The following is a 25,251-nucleotide window of genomic DNA, read 5'->3' on the forward strand; positions in this document are numbered from 1 at the left end:
CAGGATGGGAGGACCATCTCCAAAAGCGCCACCGGCAGGAGGACTCTCTCCAACAGCGCCACCGGCAGGAGGAGGACCATCTCCAACAGCGCCACCGGCAGGATGGGAGGACCATCTCAACAGCCCCACCTACAGGAGGAAGACCATCTCCAACAGCGCCACCGGCAGGAAGAAGACCATCTCCAACAGCCCCACCGGCAGGATGGGAGGACCATCTCCAACAGCACAACGTACAGGAGGCGGACCATCTCTAACAGCGCCACCTACAGGAGGACCACCATCTCTCACAGCGCCACCGGCAGGATGGGAGGACCATCTCTAGCAACGCCACCGGCAGAATGGGAGGACCATCTCTAGCAACGCCACCTACAGGAGTGGAGGACCAGCTCAAACAGTGTCACCGAAAGGAGTTGAGGACCGGCTCAAACAGTGCCACCCACAGGAGGGGAGGACCAGCTCAAACAGTGCCTCCTACAGGAGGGGAGGACTGGCTGAAACAGCGCCACCGGCAGGAGGGGAGGGCCAAGAGGTCACCGGGGACCCAGCTGGTAAGAGGGCTGGAATGGGGAGATCTGATGCTGAGCTGTTTGCTAATTTGCAGTCACTCATAAATCTGCACATTACTAAATCACTAAAAGTCACCGGTAGCAAGTTCAACTTCCCACGATTTTTAAGTAGCCTAATACTAATTGTTGTTTCATTTCATTTGGTCTTTTCCTTGAATAAATATTAAACGAGGATTAAACTTTCCCCTGCTTTCCATGAAATTAAAATCACTTTTACATTACTTGTAAGTTGAACTCATGAAGTAATTAAGTATACATATAATTAAAATATTTTTGTAAATTAAATGTGTAACATAAGAGTTTGCCTATTTCAGCATCACAAAGTTTGATTTTATCCCCTGAGATTAATCTCTAGGTCACTCATGAATCTGCAGACCACTATTGCTTTGGTGTGAAATTAAAAAACACATTATGCAGTCTACCAACGACTGTGGTCTGCATATTCTGTTGGTTATCGAAACACTTATTAAATTACTACATTTATAATTGTATTTGTCAGTTTTAATACGCATTATCTATATTTGGATACTTGCTTCCAATTGACACTTTAGTGACGATTGAGAGGTTGCAGAGCTCTGAGATTCAGAGAGAGCTGGGTTGTCCTAGTGCACGAATCACACAAGGTTAGTATGCAGCGTTTTTTTATTCATTTACAGGGTATGGGCATCACTGGCAATGCCAACATTTATTGCCCATCTCTAATTATCCTTGAGAAGATGGTGGTGAGCTGCTTTTTTGGACTGCTGCAAGTAAGTAGGAAAGCTAATAGAATGTTATTATTTATCGTGAGCAGAATTGATTACAAATGTAAGGAGGCTATACTTCAGTTGTACAAAGCTCTGGTGAAACCACATCTGGAGTACTGTGTACAGTATTGGTCTCCTTATTTAAGGAAGGATGTAAATGTGCCAGAAGCAGTTCAGAGAAGATTTACTAGACTATTACCAGGAATGGGTGGGTTGCCTTATGAGGAAAGGTTGGACAGGTTAGACTTGTATCCACTGGAGTTTAAAAGAGTAAGAGACGACTTGATTGAAACCTTTAAGATCATCAAGAGTCTTTACAGAGAGGGTATGAAGAGGATATTCCCACTTGTGGGAAAATCTAGAATTGGGGCATGGTTTAAAAATAAGGGGTTGCTAATTTAAGACAGAGATGAGAGATTTTTTCTCTCAGAGGGTTGTGAGTCTTTGGAACTCTTCCTCAAAAGGCAATAGAAACAGAAACTTTGAATATTTTTAAGGCAGATCTAGATAGATTCTTGATAAACAAGAGGGTGAAGGGTTATCGGGTGTAAGCAGGAATGTGGAGTAGAAGTTAAATCAGATCATCCATGATCTTATTGAATGGCGGAGCAGGCTTGAGTGTCCGAATAGCCTACTCCTGCTCCTAACTCGTATGTTTGCATGTAATATGAAGGCGTTCTTGATCTGCCTGTCTTAGGCCTCCTCCTAATATCATCCTTCTCAAATGCAACAAGTAGATGAGTAGGCAATAAATGATGGCCTTGCCAACAACACTCACATCCTATGAATGAAGAAAATCACCATGATTTATTCTGTACTGAGATTTGTCTGATTATGTTTCTGTGAAGAACCTTTTCCCTCATTAAAACTGTTATATAAATGCATGTTGTTGTTGATCAAAAATTACAATAGGTAAAAAAACATTTGTATAAGAAATCATTGCACCCTATACATAATGGATATCATAATGGCTTTCCAAATGAACTCCATAACTTTTAAATTCCATTGCTTTGGTGCAATCGATATAATGTACCATGTAATTAAAATACGTAAACAATTTATTATAACACCTTTAGCTAACATTTTAGTTTCTGCGATACTTAGTGCCATAGTTTGACTCAGACAGAACATTACAGTAATGGATTATAATTACTCATTAGATGTGATTGGGAGAAGGGGAGAATGGAATGATGCTGCATTCACATGCCAATTGGATGTGGCCTCCCAATCACAGAACCATAGAAAAGTTACAGCACAGAAGGAGGCCATTCGGCCCATCTTGTCCATGCCAGCCCGAGGACACCCAGGTACCCTTTCTGATCCCAACTTCCTGCACCCGGCCCATAGCCCTGCAGTTTACAGCACTTAAGGTGCAGATCCAGGTACTTTTTAAATCTTTGTCAAACCAAGCACTTTCCATAGTTGAGGAACTTCTAGTCCAAACTTTTAGAAGATCAACAGAACTACTTTCATTTTCTGTTTTTTGCCACCTGACAGATGCATTTCCATTAGACTCTTTAACTCACTCTGAAACTGCCTATTTTACCCGAAGAGTCCAGAACGTGACTGGTGCTGCCGCAAGTGGGTAAATATTCAAATAGCGGCCTCAGGTTAAAGAGGTAAAAGCAAAATACAGCCACGGGGACTCGAAACCCTCTCTCTCTCTTCGCCCCCCCCCCCCCCCCCGATACTGTCAGACCTGCCGAGTTTTTCCAGCATTTCCTGTTTTTTATTTCAAGTAAAGAGTTGTGTTTGTTAGGGGGAGGGGGGAGCACAATGCATTGAATGATGACGGAGGGGCACATGGACCCTGGCGTTCCCTCGGCCCCGCCCTGTCCCCCGACCTCGGCCCCGCCCTGTCCCCCGAACTCGGCCCCGCCCTGTCCCCCGACCTCGGCCCCGCCCTGTCCCCCGACCTCGGCCCCGGTCCCGCCCCCGGCTCTGACCCCGCCCCCTCCCCCCCCGGAACTCTGGGGCGGGTTGACGGCACCGGGCGGGAGGGTTTGCGGTTGCGCTCGGGCGGCCATTTTTAAAGCATTTCCGGCCTGGGCTCCGCTTCGCCAGTTTGGGTTCTCATTCCTCGGGATTATCGGGACGGTTTCGGCATCTTTCTCCCGGTACTTCAGCGAGGCGCTGATTCCCGCTCCCTCGCGCCCCTCTTTTTTTTTCTCTCTTCTCCCCCGCTTTTAATTCTTAAAAAATCTTTTAAACGGTCGGGGCCCATTTTCTCTTCAGCTGCGGCCCGGGTCCTGGCGATCCAGGCTCCAGGTGCTGGAGGCTCCGGCACCCGCACTAGGCCGCAAACCCTCCCAGCGCCCAATCCCCTCACCAAAAGACATCAAACCACCTCCATTCCGCTCCTCCTCGATCGCTGCTTATTCCGCGGCCGACTCCCCCCCGGATACCGTTGTCATTAGCCCTCGCCGGATTATCGAGACGAGACCTTTAGGCTCAGACGTGGACCTCCCCTCGCGATCCTACAGCCCCAGCACCAGTTTAAAATATCAGGCACCTCTTTATACGCCTTTTAAGGTAGTTCCATCTTTAATTACAGAGCATGCAGGCTTTCCACCCCCCCCCCCCCCCAAACATGCACGTTTTGTCATCTTAATAAAATGTTTCATACTACACATGTTGTCGTCTGTTTAAGTGAGCATCCCCCCTCAACTGGTCAAATTAAATGGGCCCCTCAAGATTCTTGTTTCGTGTTTAAATTGCTTGTGGTGTCACGTAGACTTTGTGTTTCACTTAAATTCCTTGCTCCTCTCCCTGTGCAGGGTTTGTGAAGATGTCTGACTTTGTGGAGAGTGAAGCGGAGGAATCTGAGGAAGAGTACAATGAAGAAGGAACAGTGGTACAGAAAAAGCCCAAGAAATTCATGGAAGATGATGATGGTATGTGTGACAATGTTGCAGACTAAACATGAAGCTTTTGTAAAAAAAACCAAAAAATTACTGCGGATGCTGGAAATCCAAAACAAAAACAGAATTACCTGGAAAAACTCAGCAGGTCTGGCAGCATCGACGGAGAAGAAAAGAGTTGACGTTTCGAGTCCCCATGTTGAAGGGTCATGAGGACTCGAAACGTCAACTCTTTTCTTCTCCGCCGATGCTGCCAGACCTGCTGAGTTTTTCCAGGTAATTCTGTTTTTGTTATGAAGCTTATGTATTTGTTCTCCATTGTGAACTATTAACCAGTCCCTGGAAGCTGCAACGTGATGGGAAGGTGACCTTCTAATTTTCTTTTTTTTCCCCATGTAAAGATGATTTGGAGTTTGATTAATGCAAAACGAAAGCACAGATCCTTGTATGAAATATTGTCAGAAAAAACACTGTATTTATATAGCATGTTATCACATCCTCAAGATGTCCCATACAACTGATTAATGCCTTTTGAAATGCTTTTACTGATGCTGTGTAGACAACTACCAAACAATTTGCATGCAAGGGTCTACAAATAGTAAATGGATAACTATAATTTGTTTTGGTAGCAGTTGAAAGAGGACTAAGATAAAAGCAAAAAAACTGCAGATGCTGGAAATCCAAAACAAAAATACCTGGAAAAACTCAGCAGGTCTGGCAGCATCTGCGGATAGGAGCACAGTTAACGTTTCGAGTCCGAATGACCCTTCAACAGAACTAAGTAAAAATAGAAGAGGGGTGAAATATAAGCTGGTTTGGGGGTGGGGGTGGGGGGGGGGGGGGTGAGACAAGAAGAGCTGGATAGAGGGCCAGTGATAGGTGGAGATAACCAAAAGATGTCACAGACAAAGAGGTGATGAAGGTGGTGATATTATCTAAAGGAATGTGCTAATTAAGGGTAGAAAACAGGATGAGCAAGGTACAGATAGCCCTAGTGGGGGTGGGGTGGGGAGGAGGGATCGAAATAGGATAAAAGGTAGAGATAAAACAATGGATGGAAATACACTTAAAAATAATGGAAGTAGGTGGGAAAAGAAAAATCTATAAATTATTGGAAAAAAACAAAAAGGAGGGGGAAAATCGGAAAGGGGGTGGGGATGGAGGAGAGAGTTCATGATCTAAAATTGTTGAACTCAATATTTAGTCCGGAAGGCTGTAAAGTGCCTAGTCGGAAGATAAGGTGTTGTTCCTCCAGTTTGCGTTGAGCTTCACTGGAACAATGCAGCAAGCCAAGGACGGACATGTGGGCATGAGAGCAGGGTGGAGTGTTGAAATGGCAAGCAACCAGGAGGTCTGGGTAATACTTGCGGACAGACCGAAGGTGTTCTGCAAAACGGTCACCCAGTCTGCGTTTGGTCTCTCCAATGTAGAGGAAACCGCATTGGGAGCAATGAATGCAGTACACTAAGTTGAGGGAAGTGGAAGTGAAATGCTGCTTCACTTGAAAGGAGTGTTTGGGCCCTTGGACGGTGAGGAGAGGGGAAGTAAAGGGGCAGGTGTTGCACCTTCTGCGGTTGCATGGGAAGGTGCCATGGGAAGGGGTTGAGGTGTAGGGGGTGATGGAGGAGTGGACCAGGGTGTCCCGTAGGGAACGATCCCTACGGAATGCCGCCATGGCATCATGCTGGAGTTGGCGGAAATGGCGGAGGATGATCCTTTGAATGCGGAGGCTGGTGGGGTGATAAGTGAGGACAAGGGGGGCCCTATCATGTTTCTGGGAGGGAGAAGAAGGTGTGAGGGCGGACGCGTGGGAGATGGGCCGGACACGGTTGAGGGCCCTGTCAACCAACGTGGGTGGAAAACCTCGGTTAAGGAAGAAGGAGGACATGTCTGAGGAACTGTTTTTGAAAGTAGCATCATCAGAACAGATGCGACAGAGGCGAAGGAATTGAGAGAATGGGATGCTGTGAGGAGCTGTAGTCAAGGTAGCTGTGGGAGTCGGTAGGCTTGTAATGGATATTGGTGGACAGTCTATCACCAGAAATTGAGACAGAGAGGTCAAGGAAGGGAAGGGAAGTGTCAGAGATGGACCATGTGAAAATGATGGAGGGGTGGAAATTGAAAGCAAAATTAATAAAATTTTTCCAGGTCCAGACGAGAGCATGAAGCAGCACCGAAGTAATCATCGATGTACCGGAGAAAGAGTTGTGGGAGGGGGCCGGAGTAGGACTGGAACAAGGAATGTTCCACATACCCCATAAAGAGACAAGCATAACTGGGGCCCATGCGGGTACCCATAGCCACATCTTTCATTTGGAGGAAGTGAGAGGAGTTTAAGGAGAAATTGTTTAGTGAGAGAACAAGTTCAGCCAGACGGAAGAGAGTAGTGGTGGATGGGGATTGTTCGGGCCTCTGTTCGAGGAAGAAGCGGAGAGCCATCAGACCATCCCGGTGGGAGATAGAGGTGTAGAGGGATTGGACGTCCATGGTGAAGAGGAGGCGGTTGGGGCCAGGGAACTGGAAATTGTTGATGTGACGTAGGGTGTCAGAGGAATCACGAATGTAGGTGGGAAGGGACTGGACAAGGGGAGAGAGAAGGGAGTCAAGATACCTCCTATCCGCAGATGCTGCCAGAACTGCTGAGTTTTTCCAGGTATTTTTGTTTTTGTGTTGACAGAGGACTGTTGAACTCCCTGGTCTTTAAATAATGTGATGTTATGTCTGTTATGCCCACCTGAAAGGGCAGATGGAGCCTGCGGCCTCTGTTCAACATTGCAATCAAAAGGCGCACACCTGACAAAGATTTTTTTAAGCTCATAGGGTTGTACGTTTAAGCTGCACTTTGACCCTAGAAATTATACTACTCTAATAGATCTAAGCTAATACTTTGATAAATGTACCCAAAGTAAATGTTTGAATGTTGGCATCTACAGTAATAGATGTTATTTCTTACTCTAGAGGCTAGTTGAAGATGGGGGTGGAACCTTGAAACACGTTTTCTACAGGATGATGAATAAAATGGGAACTTGACCCAGTTAAATGCAGCTTGTCATAATATCTTATGTTACTGGATATTGAGCAACAGAACAATTCAGAAATCCACTTTCCAAAAACTACTGTTACATCAATGTGCAGAATTATAGTGATCCACATGTTCATCTCAAAAATATTCAACATTTTTCACAGCATCTCCAGCCTATTTTTATGAAATTCTTGTTTGTGGTTTTGATGACAAAGACAAATGAGATTGGTATTAGATTCTGGTTGACCAAATTTTGTTTAAATCTAGACAGAGCCACATAGGTTTGACTATTCAGCGCCTCGAGTCTGTTCCACCATTCAGTTAGATCGTGGCTGATATGTTCCTCAACTCTGTTTTCCCATTTTGTTTCATATTCCTTGATACCTTTCTAAAAATCTATTGATCTCAGTTCTAAAAATACCTATTGTTCCAGAATCCACAGTGTGAAGATGGATGTTATTTTAATATTTTGGGAATATGGTGGTATTCTGTAAAGAAAGCTGTGTATGCATATGTGTCATGATTAATTAAACTGGGGGAAGGTTAGTAAAGACAGCTTGTCTGTGGGAACTGAGACATAAAAGGGTAAAGGTGCTAGATGCATGCATTTGTAATGAGATGCTATGGTGAAGTTGTAATTACAAGTAAATAAGTTGGGTTTTAAAATTTGCATTAGGTGACAGATAAGGACTTGACTTTTCAGCTGCTAAATTTCAAAGAGTGTTTAAGGGACTTTTACAATTTACAAAGGTTTCATAAGTAATCAAGGGAAGGTTATTAAATTCTATTTGGCCTGAAAGTGGAGGCAATAGGAAGACATGAAAGATTTTTATATTTTGGAAAAGTTGAGTTCAAAGAGGTGCTTAGGACAATGGAGTCTAGGGTGAAAGGGGAAAAAAGGGGCATATAAGGGAGGTGTTTAGTTGAGTTGAGGTGGCTGTATGAGGGAGATGCCCTGAGACCAGCTCTGTGGTGAGAAAAGTTGTGAATTTGAAGCCACCATCCAGTTTCAAGCCAGAAAAGCCTTTATTTTCAGAAAGCAGTCTATTTCTGGACTTCACCAGAAGATGCAATCTCTCTAGCGTTCTTCACCCCCACAACTATGACAGTGCAGATTGCGATACTGATCACACGCTTGTCAGTAGCGGGGTGAAAGTGCAATTTTGGAAAATACACAAGTCCAAACACCAACATTGCATGCACAAGAGCTGACAACAAATATCAGCTCTCAAGAAGCTCTTTCCACCTGAGGGCTCCCCAGATAGCACTGATGGAAACATCTGTAGTCAATCATCTACAAAGCTGCAAAAACCACGTTTAGCAAACGAAGGAATGGGCAAAGGTTGGTTCAAGACCCACCTCATAAAAATGACTTGTGTCATTGAAGTGCAGCTCACTTGGCTTACTGTCTGCCTTCGAACCCTAAAACGTGTGACAATCTCATGATAGCCAAGGTAGTTATGCAGAGCGGAGCAAGGGACTGTGCCAACAGTATTGGTTCAATCTATGAGAAGAAATATAAACTGCCAGTGATAATGGTAACCTTTGCTATGTATGAAGGCACCAGAAAAGCACAAAGTTGCTCCTTTGAAACCTGCAGTTGGGGAGGTAGTCAATTTCAGGAGCAAGCAAATGACCTGCTGAATAATACACTACCCCAAGCTATACTCACATGTGAAAGATATCTCTTTGCCTGTCTTTGATAATTTTATGCAGTTACCTGTCACGTATGAGCTTGATGTAGAACCTTCATTACTTGAGCTTGTAAAGGCCACTGACTCCCTAGCAGCGAGGAAAGCACCTGGAAATAACGGAATACCATTAGAGCTACTCAAGTGTGGAAAGCCCCATCTGCCAGCATACCCCCACCTCCTTCAGCTCTGCTGAAGAGAAGAATCTGTCCCACAGGATATGTGTAATCAAACGTCATGTTATACAAGAACAAACGCGATTGAGGGGATTGCAACAAATACTCTTCAGCTACATTGGAAAGGCCCATTCCAGAGTCATTCTAACAAGGCTCAATCTACTAGTCAACTGGAGGTGCAATGTTGCTTCAGAACTGGCATCACCACAGTAGATATGATCTTCTTATGTTAGCTTCAAGACAAGTGCAAAGAGCAGCATACACCATTCACAAAAGAATTTGACATTGTGATCAAGACAGGCCTATACAAGATACTAGAGAAAATCAGCTGCCCTACCAAGCTTCGCAGTCTCATATAGTTCTTCCATGATAACATGCAGGACACCATTCAGTTCCACCTCTGACAGTTTTGAGATCAAGAATGAGGTGAAAACAAGGCAGTGTCTTAACCCCTACTTTGGTACCTTTTTTCTCTGTTCTACTGACATATGCTTTCCCCACGGACATGGAAGGAGTGTATCTCCACACACAATCAGAGGGAAAGGCCTCAACCTATCCAGATTGAAAACCAAAACAAAAGTGTGGCATGTTCCTGAGAGAGAACTCTCAATGCTGATGATGCCATGCCAGATGCCCAGACAAAGACCAGCTCCAAAGGCTCGTGAACACCTATCCCATGCATGTTTCATGTTCTCCTTCATCAGTATTAGGAAAATTGTAGTTATGGGGCAATGTGTTTTGTCTCCACCTATGATCAGATTCAACAACACACCACTGGACGCAGTCAGCAAGTTCTGCTACCTTGCATCTACAGTGACAGGAAACCTGCCTCTTGACAAAGAGCTCAACATGTGCATTCGAAAGGCAGCCACCAACTCTGGCCAACTAACAAAACGGGCATGGAGGAACAATAAACTGACCTGCAGGACCAAGATGATTATCTACAAGTCCTGTATCCTAAACATATCGTTGTATGGCAGCGAAGCTTGGACAACTAACCAAGAACACCGCCAAGAACAAAGGCTCAATAACTTCCACCTCCAGTGTCTATGATGCAACTTTGGTGACCGACATCATGTGGAATGAAAATGAAGCAGTCCTTCTAGAGCAAAAGATGCCACGCATGCTAACGCTAATCAGGCAAAGAAAGCTGCATTGGCTTGGACATGTGCACAGGTTGGAAGATGACCATATCCCCCAAGGATGTGCTATACAAGGAGGTAGCCCATACCAGGAGACCAGCAAGGCACTTCAAGCTCCAATTCAAGGATGCTGTCAAAAGAGACATGGGAGCCCTCAACATCAATCACAAATGGGGAAACTGCAGTAATTATAACTTTAAGGAATGTAGTGACTGTAGCTTTAAGATTTATTGTGTTGTATAGTATCACATGACAGTGTGAAGGAATCAGTTCTAAACATGAGGAACCTTGGAGTGAGAATTATTCTTCCAGTTGTGGAGCTTGATGGAAGCATGTAACTGCTGCTGCAGCCTGTAAATAAAGTTTGATGTTTTTAGTAAGAAACCTGCCTGGAAAATCAAGTCCATAACAGGAACTCTAGCTGACGATTGATGCAAATGGTGACACCAACTGTGGGCAGTCGTTCACCATCATGATATTTGGTGCAAACACTGTATTTAGATGTTGTTGGGAGCCCATAGCCTTTGTTACATCCATTGTGCTCAGTCGTTTCTTGATGCCCCATTGAGTGATTTCAGTTGGATGAAGGACTGGCTTCTTATAATGCTAGGGAATTTAGGAGGACATCAAGATGAATCATCCACTTGACACTTCTGGCTGAAGATGGTTGCAGACACTTCAGGCTTGTCATTTTCGCTAACATGCTGGGTTCTGCCATGATGAGGATGGTGATGTTCTTCCTGTTTAATTGTCCACCACCGTTCATGATTGGATGTGGTGGGACTGCAGAGCTTTGATTTGATCTGTTGGTTGTGGCATTGCTTAGTTCTGTCTATTGCCCCGCTTCCACTGTTTATTTAACGTGCCCATAGTCCTGTATTGTAACTTCACCAGGTTGGCACCTCATGTTTAGGTATGCATGATGCTGCTCCTGGCGTGCTCTCCACTCCTAATTGAGCCTGACTTCATGGCAAGGCTAGAGTGAGGGCTATGACATGCCTTGAGGTTGCAGATTGTGTTGGAATACAATTCTGTTGCTGCTGATGACCCACTGCACCTCATAAATTGCCTAATTTTGAGCTGCTAGACCTGCTCTGAATCTGCCCTATTTAGCACAGTGATTGTGGCTCACGGCACGATGGAGGGTGTCCTCCAGTGTGAAGATCAGACTTCATCTCCACAAGGACTGTGGGATGGTCACTCCTCCTGTAGATGAATCTGTGATGGCCAGATTGCTGAGGACGGGATAAAGGAGACCTTTCTCTTGTTTGGGTCTCTTGCCACCTGCGACAAGCTTAGTTTGGCAGATATGTCTTCAGAACTCACCAAACTTGGTTGCTATTGGTACTACCAAGCCAGTTTTGGCGATGGACATTGAAGCCCCCTGTCCAGAATACATTCTGTGCTCTTGGTACCTGCAGCGCTTCTTCCTGGTGGTGTTCAACATGGGCTGCTAATTCATCACAAGGGAAGGCGTTTGGTATTAAGCAGGAGGCTTCTTTGCCCATGTTTGGCTTGATGCCATGAGACTTCATGGGATTCGGAGTCAATGTTAAGGACTCCCATGGCCTCCACTCCTGACTGTATACTACTATGCCACCACGCCTGATAGGTCTGTTCTGCTGGTGGATCAGGACATATGCAGGGATAATGATGGAGGAACCTGGAACATTGGCTGCAAGATATGGTTCTTTGATTAAGTCAAGCTGTTGGTTGACAAGTCTCTGGGACAGCTCTCCCAACTTTGACACTAATCCCCAAATTTGAGTGAGGAACACTGGACTACGTGTGCCTTTGCATTTCCAGCACCTAGGTTGATGCTGGGTAGCCTATCCGATTTTTATTCTTCAACCTGTTCATAGTGGTTTGATACAATTAGTGGCTTGCTAGATCATTTCAGAGGGCAGTTAAGAGTCAGCCATATTGCTGTGGGCCTGGAGTCACAAGTCAGACTGAGGTAGGATGGTAGATTTCCTTCCCTAAAGGACATTTGTGAACCAGATGGGTTTTTACGACAATCCGGTAGTTTCACACACCATTATTGAGACTAGCTTTTTATTCTGGATTTAATTAACTTAAATTTCCCAGTTACCATGGTAGGACTTGAACTCTCCACTCTCCGGAGCTTTAACTTAGAATTACAGAACCACAATGCGAGTGTTCATGTTACGTTTGAAAACCGGTTGGATGGCAATGAAGCATTTGAATTTTTGTGGTTAGCTTTTGCACTCACTTTTCTGATGCCCAGCCTTAAGTCATCAGGTTTTTACTTAAGGACATAAGGCATAGGTACAGACCTTTAGGCCTAACTAATTCATACTCTTGTTTGCACAGCAGTTATTTTAATTGATGGGGAAAAAACTGGTTTATAGGCAAAGGCTAGTGATTTACTGGAAATCACATGACAGGGATGAGCTTTAAGCTTTGGACTTATTTTTTTGAATTCAGTTGGGACTGAATTGAGAAAGTGAAAAGCTGCCCAGCTCGCGCTCTCTTTGCCTTGCCTGAAACCGTGTGCTCGCACTTATCCAGCTAAGAATGCTCATATCAGTGAAACTTGTCTCCATTTGGAAACCTGAGAGGCTGAGACAAGAAGGATTGATCTGGTTATATTCTCCTCCACACTGAAGCTCAGTTGGTGAGAACCTCCAGACATCTACTGGGACCAGTGAGGTCCCAGTAGGTGCCTTCACGTGAGGGAGCTCCAGATCGACAGCATCGAAACCCTGCAAACTTTATTCTTTATTTTATAAAACCTATTCTCCAAAGCCCATCTCTGCAGAGACCCCGTTTGCCCTTTGTATATGTGTGTGTGCATGTGAGAGAGAGAGAATGTGTGCTCATGCGTGGGCTGGGGGTTTTAAAAGGGATAGATAGTTGTACTTCCGGATTACACGTGTGTTAACCAATTCTTGCAACTTGTTTTAAAAAATAACTTTTGTTTTATAATAAATCAGTCATTCAAAGCTTATTGAAAGAAGCCTGATTAAAGTCTCTACTAGACCACAGTCTCTACTATACCTATCAGGAAAGTTTGAACAGGCTGGAAAAGATAAAGCTGAGGAATGACCTGATAGAGGTATTTAAAGGGTTATAAAGGGTTGATAGAGCAGAAGTAGAGAAATCACCTGTGGGGAGGATCAGTACTAGGGGCCATAAATACAGGATAGGTACTAATAAAGCCAATGAAGAACTCAGGAAAAACGGTGTTTATAATGAAAGTGATTAGAATGTGTAACTCGCTACCATAAGCAATACTTGAGCTGAACAGCATAAATATATCTAAGGGAAAGCTAGATAAAGACATACTTATTTAAAAGATAAAGAAAGGAATAGGTTAGGTTCATGGGTTTAGATGATGAGGAGGAAGGAGAGGAGGCTGATGTGGAACATAAGCAAACAGCTCTTCCTCCCCATCAAATACCATGCTGGTCAGGTGATTTCTTAGAAAAGGCTTGCTTGCTCCCAGTCCAAAAGTGAACTTATGACCTTTTTGTAAAAAAAATCCAAGTATCCAAATAATGCAATGTCTTCCCAAATTTTAAAAGAAAACGACAGTTCATGAAGATATGGTCTCCCCAACACCAGAGTGACGTTAGGTAGGAAGTTTCAGGATTTTGACTCTAACAATGAAGGAACAACAATATATTTTCAAGTCAGGATGGTGTATGACTTGGAAACTTACAGGTGGTGGCATTCCAAGTGCCTGCTGCCCTTGTCCTTCGAGATGCTGCCGAAGAACCCTTGGTGAACTGCAAACATTATATTCAACAACTTGTCACACGCAATGCCAGAGGACACTTGCAAGCATGTAAAATCTTTCATCTAGCAGTTGCCTAAAATACCTCAGGTGTGGCATTTTTACATCAATGCAAAAATTGCTCATTTTAGATCTTGCAGTAATAAATACCAGATCAAAGGTTGCACCGTAGTATTATCTAAAAAAAATTTTAAATCATTGAAACGACAGGAAAAATTTTCCCTGAAGCAGAATTGAAATTGACTTCATAGTTAGAATATTACTAAAGCTAATTCATCTCTAATTGAGCTTAGAATGTTACAAAAATTCAAACATGTAGCCATAAAGGGAGGAGCACTTAGCACTTGTGTAATGCAAAAATCCTCCAAATAATAGGATTATTGCATTTTAAAATTCATATTTCTCTGGTAGGTTGTACAGGCAAAATTTATTGTACAATATTGTTTATCCGTTCTTTTACTTGTATCAAATCTGTTTAGTTCCTCCCTTTGACTGTTTATATTCCTGTATACTTCTGATATTCTATACTCTTATGAAAAAGAATGCAATGTACTCATTAAATGTGGGCCTTTAGCTCAACTGGCTTGAAATTCAAAAATGAGGGAGTATTGTTTCACTTATAGAGAGCCAAGGTCAGACTCAATCTGAAGGACTGAATTTTTTTTATTCTTTCACAGGATGTGGGCATCGCTGGCTAGGCCAGCATTTATTGCCTACCCCTGATTGCCCTTGATAAGGCAGTAGTGAGCCACTTTGAACCACTGCAGCCCATGTAGTGTAGGTACACCCATAGTGCTATTAGGAAGGGAGTTCCATGATTTTGACCCAGTGACAGTGAAGGAATGGCAATATATTTCCAAGTCAGGATGGTTTGTGGCTTGGAGGGGAACTTGCAGGTGATGGTGCTCCCATGCATCTGCTACCCTTGTCCTTCTAGGTGGTAGAGGTCATGGGTTTGGAAGGTGCTGTTGAAGGATCATTGGTGAGTTGCTGCAGTGCATCTTGTAGATGGTCCACACTGCTACCACTGTATATCGGTGGTGGAAGGAGTGAATGTTTAAGGTGGTGGATGGGGTGCCAATCAAGTGGACTGCTTTGCCCTGGATGGCGTCAAGCTTCTTGACTGTTGGAGCTGCACTCATCCAGGCAAGTGGAGAGTATTCCGCACATTCCTAACTTGTGCCTTGTAGATGGTGGACAGGCTTTGAGGTGTCAGCACATGAGTTACTAACCGCATAGTTCCCAGCCTCTGACCTCTTGTAGCCACAGTATTTATATGGCTGGTCCAGTTCAGTTTCTGGTCAATGATAACCCCCCCCAGAATGTTGATAGTAGGGTATTCAGCAATGGTAATGCTGTTGAATGTCTAAGGGAGATGTTAGATTCTCTTACTGTAGATACGCTTGTGTGGCACAAATGTTACCTGCCACTTATCAGCCCAAGCCAGCATGTTGTCCAGGCCTTGCTGCATATGGACACGAACATCTTCAGTATCTGAGGAGTTGCAAATAGTATTGAACATTGTACAATCATCAGCGAATATCCCCATTTCTGTTCTTATGATGGAGGGAAGGTCTATATCCCCCTGTAGCCCAAGACACTCAACCTCATTGTTAACCACCTGACCAATCTTTGTGTCATCCGCAAACTTACTAATCCTACCCCCCACATTGTCATCTATGTCGTTTATATAAATGACATAATAGGGGACCCAGCACAGATCCCTGTGGTACACCACTGGACACTGGCTTCCAGTCACTAAAGCATCCTTCTGTCATCACCCTGTCAGCATCTGTGACTGGAGAATTAACAAACCTTATGCTTTGTCAGACCTGTAAGGGGTTGCCTATGAAGGTTCGGACCTGGACAATGATTTTTTTTTCATGCATGGGCTGTGGGTGTCTTTGGCAAGGCCACCATTTGTTGCCCTCCCTGATTGTCCTTGAACTGAGTGACTTGCTAGGCCATTTCAGGGGGCAGTTAAGATTCAACCACATTGCTGCAGGTCTAGAGCCACATGTAGGCCAGACCAGGTAAGGATGACAGATTTCCTTCCTTAAATGACATTAGAGAACCAGATGGGTTTCACAACAGTCGATGATAGTTTCATGGTCACCATAACTAAGGGCAGTTTTTTATTCCAGGCTTAATAATTGAACTTAAATTCCACCAGCTGCCATGGTGGAATTTGAAACCATGTCCCCAGTGTATTAGGCTGGGCCTCTGGATTATCAGTCCAGTGAGTTACCACTACGCCACCATTTCCTCTTTAATGGAAGAAGGTGAAAGGACAGCTCTCCCATTCCTGCACTTGTGTGAGAAGGTGCTGGGGACAGGGTGCAGGTGCTGGTGACACAAATGCACCCGAGTGTCATGGAGCAAATACTCCATGATACTGGAGGGGAAGGCATGTTTGGTGAGGTGATGGAAATGGTAGAGGATGATCCATTGAATATGGAGGCTGTTGGGACAGCAGATGAGAACATTGTACTTCTGGGAGGGAGGAGAAAAGGTGAGGGTGAAAGTGCAGAAAATGCCAAGGGTCCTGTCTACCACATTGAGAGAGGGGAATTGTTGACTGAGAAAAAAATAGATGACCTTTTGGAAGCTCTGGTGAGGAAATTGGCATAGTCAGAGCAGGTACAATTGAGAAACCGGGAAAAGGAAGTGGAGTTCTTCTAGGAAGTAGGATTGAAAGAAATCAGGAGAGGACAGTCTTATCCCAAAGATGGAGATAGAAAAGTCAAGGAAGGAAAGAATCCAAGAAGGACTAAGGAAGGGGTGCAAATTAGAAACAAAGTTAATGAAACTTTATAATTCATAGGAAGAACGAGAAGATCACTGATACAAACATTTGATCTATTGGAAGATGAGGTTAGTGAGGCAACCTATGTAGGAATGGAACAAGAATGCTCAACATATCCTTCAAAAAGACAGGCACAGCTAGGGCCTATACAGCAATGATCCTTGTAAACTTCATGGGGATGTGGCTGCGCAGCATTCTGGAACACACCGCGCAATGCAGCAAACGGACCATGCACAACTAGTGTTCTCTTTCAGGTGTGCATGACTGCGCAGTACAGTAGACAAGCTACACACAGTGAAAAATTAGAGCTAACATTAGATAGCAACACCATTTATTTGGAAGAAGTGATTGGAGTTTAAGTAGAAGTTGTTCAGTTTGAGGAAGGTAGTGGTGAATGGAGACAGGTAAGCTACTGTTCAAAGATGTGATGGGATTGCAGACCACCCCGTTAGGACTGGAGGATTAGAGGAACTGTATTTCCATTGTACAGAGGAGATATTTAGGACCAGTAAATTGGAATTAGTTGATGTGGCGGATATCAGAAAAATTGTGGATGTAGTTCGGTAAGATCTAAAGAAGGGGAGGAAGCTTGGGTGAGAGAAAAATAAGCTCCATGGCATAGGAAGAGACTGAACCAATGGGCAATACTGAGGCAGGCCTATTGTTGTTCTCTGAGAAGTGAAAGAAGTGGAATTGCAGCAAAATGAGGTTCAAGGCCAAGTGGAGTAGGTGTGCAGGAGGGGAAAGATGTCCAAAGAAGAGGCTTGTGTTGGCCTGGGAGGTGCCATTCAGCCTCCGGGGAGGTACTTCTGCCAGACAACAACAGCCCCTTCCTTATCAGCAAGTTTGTTACTGATGGTAGGGTTATACATGGGAGGATGGGGTGCTGCAGGCTCAGGGAGAGAGAGACTAATTTAAGTGAAGGAAGTGGAGAAACTGACACAACTAATGCAGTTTTCAGTGAAAAGACTGGTGCGGGGGTGGGCTTAAGGTGGAACAGGAATCTTGAAGACGGGGGAAAATGTCCACTGTGCAGGGGAAGCCTCCTTGGCCAAAAAAATGGGCGTGGAGTTGAAGCTGACAGAAGGAGAGCTCATCATCGTGTCAAACTCGTAAAAGTATTCAGTTTAATGCATTATAGCTCCAGTTTTAGGAGCTAGAAGTCTAAACTTAATTTTCAAGATGTTTATAATTTTTTGTGTTTATCCCAACAGAGGAGGAGGAGGAGGAGGATGAAAATGCAGATGACCAGGATGAACAAGGAAATTTAAAGGACTTCATTAATGATGATGTAGAAGAAGATGATGAGGAAGAGGAGGAGGAGGATGATGATGACGATGGAGCCAGTGAAGGTTCCGGAGGTTCAGATCCCATCACAAAAAAAAGAAAGCGTAAAAGTCAGTTTTAGAATCAATTAATTTTTCTATGATAGAAATTCAGAGCCTACAAGGCTAAGATGTTAATAGTTTTCTTTCTTGCTAATATGTGTAACTTAATTGCTTGATTCAGAATTTACGCTATACTTTGGAATATTTTAAGTGGAGAAGTTTTTTTTAAAAACAGGAAGCCCTTTGCAACATATCTGCAAATATTGTCATCTAGAAATTCTTGATTGTGATGATTATGTGACTATTTTGATGAGAGAAGGAGACAACCAACGTTCTCGGGATTTTGAAGGGTGTAATATACTATTGTGTGGGAGAAGTCTGTGATGATGTCAAACTATTTAAGTAAATATTTGTGAATATTCTGCTGAAACATTTTATAATAAAATCTTAATGAATCATAGAAACATTATATTTTAGAGATTATGTCCATGATACGATGTAAATAATTGTTTTCTTATTATGTGCAGCTTATGACGACAGGCTGGAAGATGATGATTTTGACCTAATCGAGGAAAACTTGGGTGTCAAAGTTAAAAGGGTAAAGCTAATTCTTTTGGTTTAACAGAAAACTATTTAGTAATTCAAAATTAGTAAAATTCTTATGTTTATCTAAAGTAACAAAACTGCTGTTAATTAGTTCCAATGATAATATGTTGAAGTGCAAATGCTCAAAAGAAATGAATATTAAGCCAGCATAGTCTCAGGTTTTCGACAAAGCATTATGATCCATTTTTGAATTTCTTTTGTATCATGTTTACTTGAAATTGATATTGATTCAAATTTTGTCCTTAACTTGGGTTTCAGTTAGAAAAGAGCATTTCGAACTATGCAGCACCAATGTTGGTGAGCTGTTGGTAGTTACTGGTCTGTCACTATTAGTCGTGCTAACAACTTGAGATGATGAATTAAGAGTTTCAAGCAAAAGTTAAACCATTATCTTAGCTAAAAGCTTTCCTATATTGGTAACCATGGTGTTAAAGTGAAACAATTTTTCAGTGCAGTTGAAGTGAGGAAATCTCACTTGGGGCCTTGAGAAAGCAACTCAGCAAAAAATTGTGAATGTTTGATAGTGTCTTTACTGCAAGCTTGTGTAGAGTAAATGTCAGGGTTTTGATTTGTTAAATACTGTTAAAACAACCAATCAACTTTAAATAAATGAAATGAAATCTTGAGAGGAGAACTGTACCTAAATTCTCTAATTACACTGTGACATTTTCGCTGTAGCCTGATGAACCCAAAATAACCAGGAGATTTCAGTAAAGCTTTAACATGAATTCAGTAGAAATTTAGTTCAATCAATTGTAGCTAATTTGACCATCAACTCACCTGGCCTCACTGTTATTACTCTCTCCTCCAACTGTCTGTCTGCTGTCAGTCTTTTTCATTCAGCTGTTCCCTTGTTCAGTCCCAGCTGACTCAGTTTTGGGCTTTCCATGCAGACTTCTCTCATTTGGAAATACTCTTGTCAGTTTTTGAGCACCATTTAGTCAAATAGTCATACTTACCCTGCCCACCACATTACTCATGCTAAAATACATTTGCAGGAGAAAAATGGTCACTACGCTTAGATATTTGGACCTCAAGCTGAATGACCAAGTTGTATGCAGCTGCTTTCCTCTGGCAATTTAATCTGTACTTTGGAATGTTACAATAGCAAAAATAATTGAAGTAAATCGAATTGCTTCAGAAGACAAATTGTAAATTTACATTGTGTGTGTGTATAGGATGATAATGTATGGAAATGATGGACAGGAAAAGGCATATGGCAACATCATGCTTGCCCCACACAATTGTGATGTCTAAAGCTTCATGATTATACACTCCCTAACCACCAGTAGGCATGTAATCTCCTGAGAGAGACAAAAAACAAGATTAAAAATTAACGGGGAGGGGTTGAGGTTAATTCTGGAAAATACCATATCAGTCCCCTTATGGCTAAAGTGCTTGAAAGCTAGCCTAGGATATTGCATTGACTACACTTGTATTATCATGATATTAGATGAAGGAATGGAGAGGATAGTGCAGTTGATGTGTATGTGGACTTTCAAAAGGTGTTTGACAAAACATCATATGATAGACTTGTTAGCAAAATTAAAGTCCATGGGATTAAAGGGGCAACATAGGTACAAAATTTACGACAGGATAGTGACAGACAGTAGTGGTGAATGGTTTGTTGTTTATCGGGAATGGAAAGAGGTATAGAGTGATGTTCCCCAGAAGTTGATATGAAAACCACAGCCCTTTTTGATATGCATGACTGACCTGACCTTAGGTAAACAGGGCATCATTTCAAAGTTTGCAGATGACGTGAAACTCGGAAATATAGTTAACAACAAGGATGTTAATGTCTGCAAACATCAGGAGGATGCAGACTGGTGAAATGCGCAGGGCGCATGGCAGATAAACTCAATGCAAAGAAATTGTGCATTTCTCATGGATTTTAACTTTGCTAGCAATTACATTATGTAAAATAATAGTTATGTTACTCAACTAGCAATCTAGAGACCTGGACTAACAACCTGATGACACAAATTCAAATCCTACCATGACATCTGGGCAATTTAAATTCAGTTCTTTAAACAAAAATCTGGAATAAAAAGCTAATATCAGTAATGGTGAATGTAAAACTACCAGGTTATCGTAAAATCCACTAATGTTCCTTTAGGGAAAGAAATCTGTGGTTCCTGCAGTCTAACCTATCTGTAACTCAGACCCACAACATTGTGATTAATCTTAATTTTCCGTCTGAGATTACCTAGTAAATCATCCAATTGTATAAAACTGCTATGAAAAGCTACAGAATAAGAATACAGCTGGAGAGGCCATCCAGCATCAACCTAGACAGCAGATTTGGGTACAAAAAATGCACACCAAGTCAACCCTGCAAAGCCCTCCTTATCCTCCTTATTAACATCTTGAGACTTGTCCCAAAACTGAAAGAGCTGCCCCATAGACTAGTCAAGAAACAGTCTGACAAAATCAATGTCCCAGGCGTCACCATTACTATCCCACTATTACTGTCCCATTGGCAGGTCAGACCCACCAGAGGTGGTGGCACAATAGTATACAGTCAAGGGGGAATAACCCTGGGATCTCTTGATATTAAATCCTGACCCCATAAAGTCTCATGACATCAGGTCAAACACAGCCAAGGAAGCGTATTGCTGCTTATAACCTTCCGCCCTTCCTCAGCTAATGAATCAGCACTCCTCCATGTTGAAAATTACCTGCAAGAAACATGGAGGAGAGCATAAGAACAGAATCCAGTCTTGGTGATAGCACTGATACTGACCAAGCTGGCCAAGTCAGGAAAGACATAACCACCAGACTGACTGAGTGTAGCATCGAGGAGCACCAGTAAAGTTGAAGTCAGTGGTAATCAGGGGAAAGTTCTTCACTGGCTGGAGCTGTAACCAGCACAAATGAAGATGGCTGTGGTTGTTGGAGGCCAATCATCTTGGCTATAGAACATCACTGCAGGAGTCCTTGGGGCAGTGCTCTACATCCAGTCATCTTCAACTGGCCATCCCTCCAATATAAAATCTGATGTGTGTTGATGATTTCAGTGTATTCAGTTCAGATCACAACTCCTCAAAAAAAGAATCAGTCTGTGCCACGCTACGGAAACACCTGAACAACATACGGGCTTGGGCTGTTAAGTGGCATTTACTCCATACAAGTGCCAGGAAATGACCACCTCAAAAAGACAAAATTGAAACATCTCCCATTGACATTCAACAGCATTGCCATCACTGAATCCCCCACCATCACTATCCTGTGGGGAGTCACCATTGACCAGAACGTTAACTGGACCAGCCATATAAACACAGGCTTAAGTGAAGTTCGGAGGTTGGGCATTCTGTGGCAAGTGACTCACCTGATTCTACAAAGCCTTTCCAGCATCTACAAGGACAAAGTCGGAAGTAAAATGTAATGCTCTCTATTTTGTGGATGAGTGCAACTCCAGCAGCACACATGCTCAGCACCGAAGCAGCCTGCTTGATTGGCACCCTATCGACCTCCTTAATCATTCACTCCCTCCACCACTTGTGCACTGTGTGTACAGTATACATCATTTACAAGATGCACTGCACAGCAACTCTCCAAAGGTTCCTCCAAAACCTTCAACTTCTGTCACCTGGAAGGGCCAGGGCAGCAGTTGCATTGAAACAGCACTACCGGCAAGTTCTCTTCCAAGTCACAAACCATCCTGACGTGGAAATATATTGAAGTTCCTTAATCTATGGGTCAAAATCCTGGAACTACCTACCGAACAGTACTTTCACCATAATGCAGTTCAAGAAAAACTAGTGAAAGAGTAAGGAGAGGCAATATAGACTAAAGGACATTTTAAAGGGGGTGAAGGAACAGAGGCACTTAGAGGTGTATGTACACAAATCTTTGTAGATGACAGGACAATGTGAGAAGAATGTTTAAAAATGCATATGGGATCCCTGAACTTTATTAATAGAAGAATAGAGTACAAAAGCAAGAAAGTTCTGCTAAACCTTTATGAAACAGTGATTAGACCTCAGCTGGAGTATTGTGTTCAATCCTGGGCACCCGAGTTTAGGAAGGATGTCAAGGCCTTAGTGTGCAGAAGAGAATGGCACTTCAGGGAGGGAATACTGGAGGGACATCATTTATGTGCAGAAACTGGTGTTGCTTACCTTCGTGCAGAGAAGGCTGAGGGGAGATTTGATAAATCTAAATGGACTGTTTTAATAGAGTAAATGAGAAAATTTCCAGTTGCGGAAGGGTTGGTAACTGGACAACACAAATTTAAGGTGATTGGCAAAAGCATCAGAAGTGACGTGAGGAATCTTTTTTTACCCAGTCCTTTGCTGTGTTCTGATGTGCACTGCCTGAAAGGGTGATGGCAACAGATTTCATAGTAACTTTCAAAAGGGAATTGGATAAATACTTAAGGGAAAATTTGCAGCGCTGTCGGGAAAGAACAGGAGTGGTACTAATTAATCATTCTTTGAAAGAGCTGGCAGAGGCAGAGTGAACCAGATGGCAGCTTTCTATGCTGCATATTTCACCTTTTTATAAAACATAATATCCACTCCAGCTAGGAGACAGTCCAGCTTTCTTTTGATGGCCTGCCGAGAGTTAGTACTCGGGTGACAGTGGCAACTTGCTTCAAAGGTTTACCCTCTGATAGGAAAAAGAGAACCACCTAAGAGCTGAGCTGTACCCTTTATTGAGATTGAGTCAGTTAGGATTATATTCGCTGGAGTTCAAAAAAATGAGGGGGGATTTCATAGAAACCTATAAAATTCTAACAGGACTAGACAGGGTAGATGCAGGAAGGATGTTCCCGATGGTGGGGGAGTCCAGAACCAGGGGTCACAGTCTGAGGATATGGGGTAGACCATTTAGGACTGAGATTAGGAGAAATTTCTTCACCCAGAGAGTGGTGAGCCTGTGGAATTCGCTACCACAGAAAGTAGTTGAGGCCAAAACATTGTATGTTTTCAAGAAGGAGTTAGATATAGCTCTTGGGGCGAAAGGGATCAAAGGATATGGGGAGAAAGCGGGAGCAGGCTATTGAGTTGGATGATCAGCCATGATCATAATGAATGGCGGAGCAGGTTTGAAGGGCCGAATGGCCTACTCCTGCTCCTATTTTCTATGTTTATGTAGCTTGTACCTGAATGATCCCTGGTCTTTCCAAAGCTTATCAAAATAATTTATCAATAGGAAAACAATCTAGTCCCATAGCAATTTTTGTGTGTCTTGAACCTCCCTGAGGTCTCAGCACCTTGAAGTGAATGGATCCCACATTTTAACCCTGCATGAGTGAGTACAGTTTTTAATCTGGGGATCATGCTTTTGACTCTCCTGAACTTTTTCCATAGCCTCTCTCTACATCACACACTGTATGCATGAACCAAAGACAACAATATCCTGAAATGTGGTTGAACCAAAATAAAAGGTATTGCACCAAATCAATCCCTCTGCTAGGATTATAGGAAGATGTTTTTAATTAAAAATTAGAGCAGAAGAAGAGCCAATGCCAAAACTAAGATATGTTTTCACCATTTAATTTTAAAATGGGAGCTAATGGGCACCATTATCGGGTAGTATGGAATGCTCTGACCTGCAGACTTCATTTTGTTCCACTACACATGGCTGATTTAACAGCTTTACATCATTACAGCATCTAATTCTGAATCTAGTGCAATATTTAAGAAAGAAACTTATTTTAACAAATGTTGATGGCAAAATATTCTTCATATCTAAGATAATCATTGTAGCAGAGTTATGCATCTTCAGGTTGGCTATTTAATCCAAAAAAAAAGACTTTTCTTCTTATAATTTACTATAGCAGTTTTTTTTAAGTAGGATAGTGAATGTTGTATGTTATTTTGGTTGTCTAAGGAAGAGTTTCAGAGGCATAAAGTCTGAACGGTAACTACTTAATGTAGAACATAACTAGGTACAGATATACAAGATAGTAAGCTTCTTCAGTCCAGCCATGAGCTTTCTCCATTCAGACTGCTACTAGTTATGTTACTTCCTTTACATCATCATGTGGGCAGCCCTGTTTCCCCAGTCTCACATTAACCCTTTCAGTCCTGAACACCCTATACAGTGGAGAATACATTCAAGCAACTTCTGTCTGTGCTTATTTACAGCCTGCTCCTGTCCACCTAAAAGTATTGAATTGTCCTGTAATTGTTCAATTTCAAAAGTTAATTAATAACTCTTTTTCGTAGCAAAAATTCCGGCGTGTGAAAAAAGTATCTGATGATGAAGATGAGGAGGAAGAAGAAACTACCAAGAAAGGACATGAAAAAGAGGCTATTGCTGATGAGCTTTTTCCAGAATATGAAGGGGAAGAAGGAGAGCAGGTTGAAGCACCAGTGGCAGCTCCTGAAGAGGAGGAGGAGGAGGAAGAGGAGGAGTCAGGTATGTTGGGCCTACCGCAATTATGACATAGTTACAGACATTAAGAATGGAAACCTGTTGGCATTGGGGAATGAACAGAAGATGCAGATTTCTTGTGTTAATTGTGGAGCTCTCAACAAGTAAAATTTACATTTTTATTTTTTACATTCTCAAATCATGAATGGCTTGCACTTCG

The 25,251-nt window shown here is 42.8% G+C and overlaps 1 protein-coding gene across 1 annotated transcript in view; it reads left to right on the forward strand.

Annotated features, from left to right (window-relative positions):
* Positions 1–3,276: 3,276 nt before the first annotated feature.
* Positions 3,277–25,251, forward strand: part of supt6h (SPT6 homolog, histone chaperone and transcription elongation factor) — a 75,368-nt gene continuing 53,393 nt past the window's right edge. The window contains exons 1-5 of the mRNA XM_078547954.1: positions 3,277–3,429; positions 4,090–4,206; positions 17,985–18,167; positions 18,626–18,696; positions 24,884–25,076. Of these exons, the coding sequence (XP_078404080.1) occupies positions 4,101–4,206; positions 17,985–18,167; positions 18,626–18,696; positions 24,884–25,076 (553 nt within the window). The 5' untranslated portion in view covers positions 3,277–3,429; positions 4,090–4,100. The remainder of the gene's footprint in view (positions 3,430–4,089; positions 4,207–17,984; positions 18,168–18,625; positions 18,697–24,883; positions 25,077–25,251) is intronic.

Source organism: Cetorhinus maximus, chromosome 9, assembly GCF_964194155.1.
Source record: "Cetorhinus maximus chromosome 9, sCetMax3.hap1.1, whole genome shotgun sequence".
Lineage (NCBI taxonomy): Eukaryota > Metazoa > Chordata > Chondrichthyes > Lamniformes > Cetorhinidae > Cetorhinus > Cetorhinus maximus.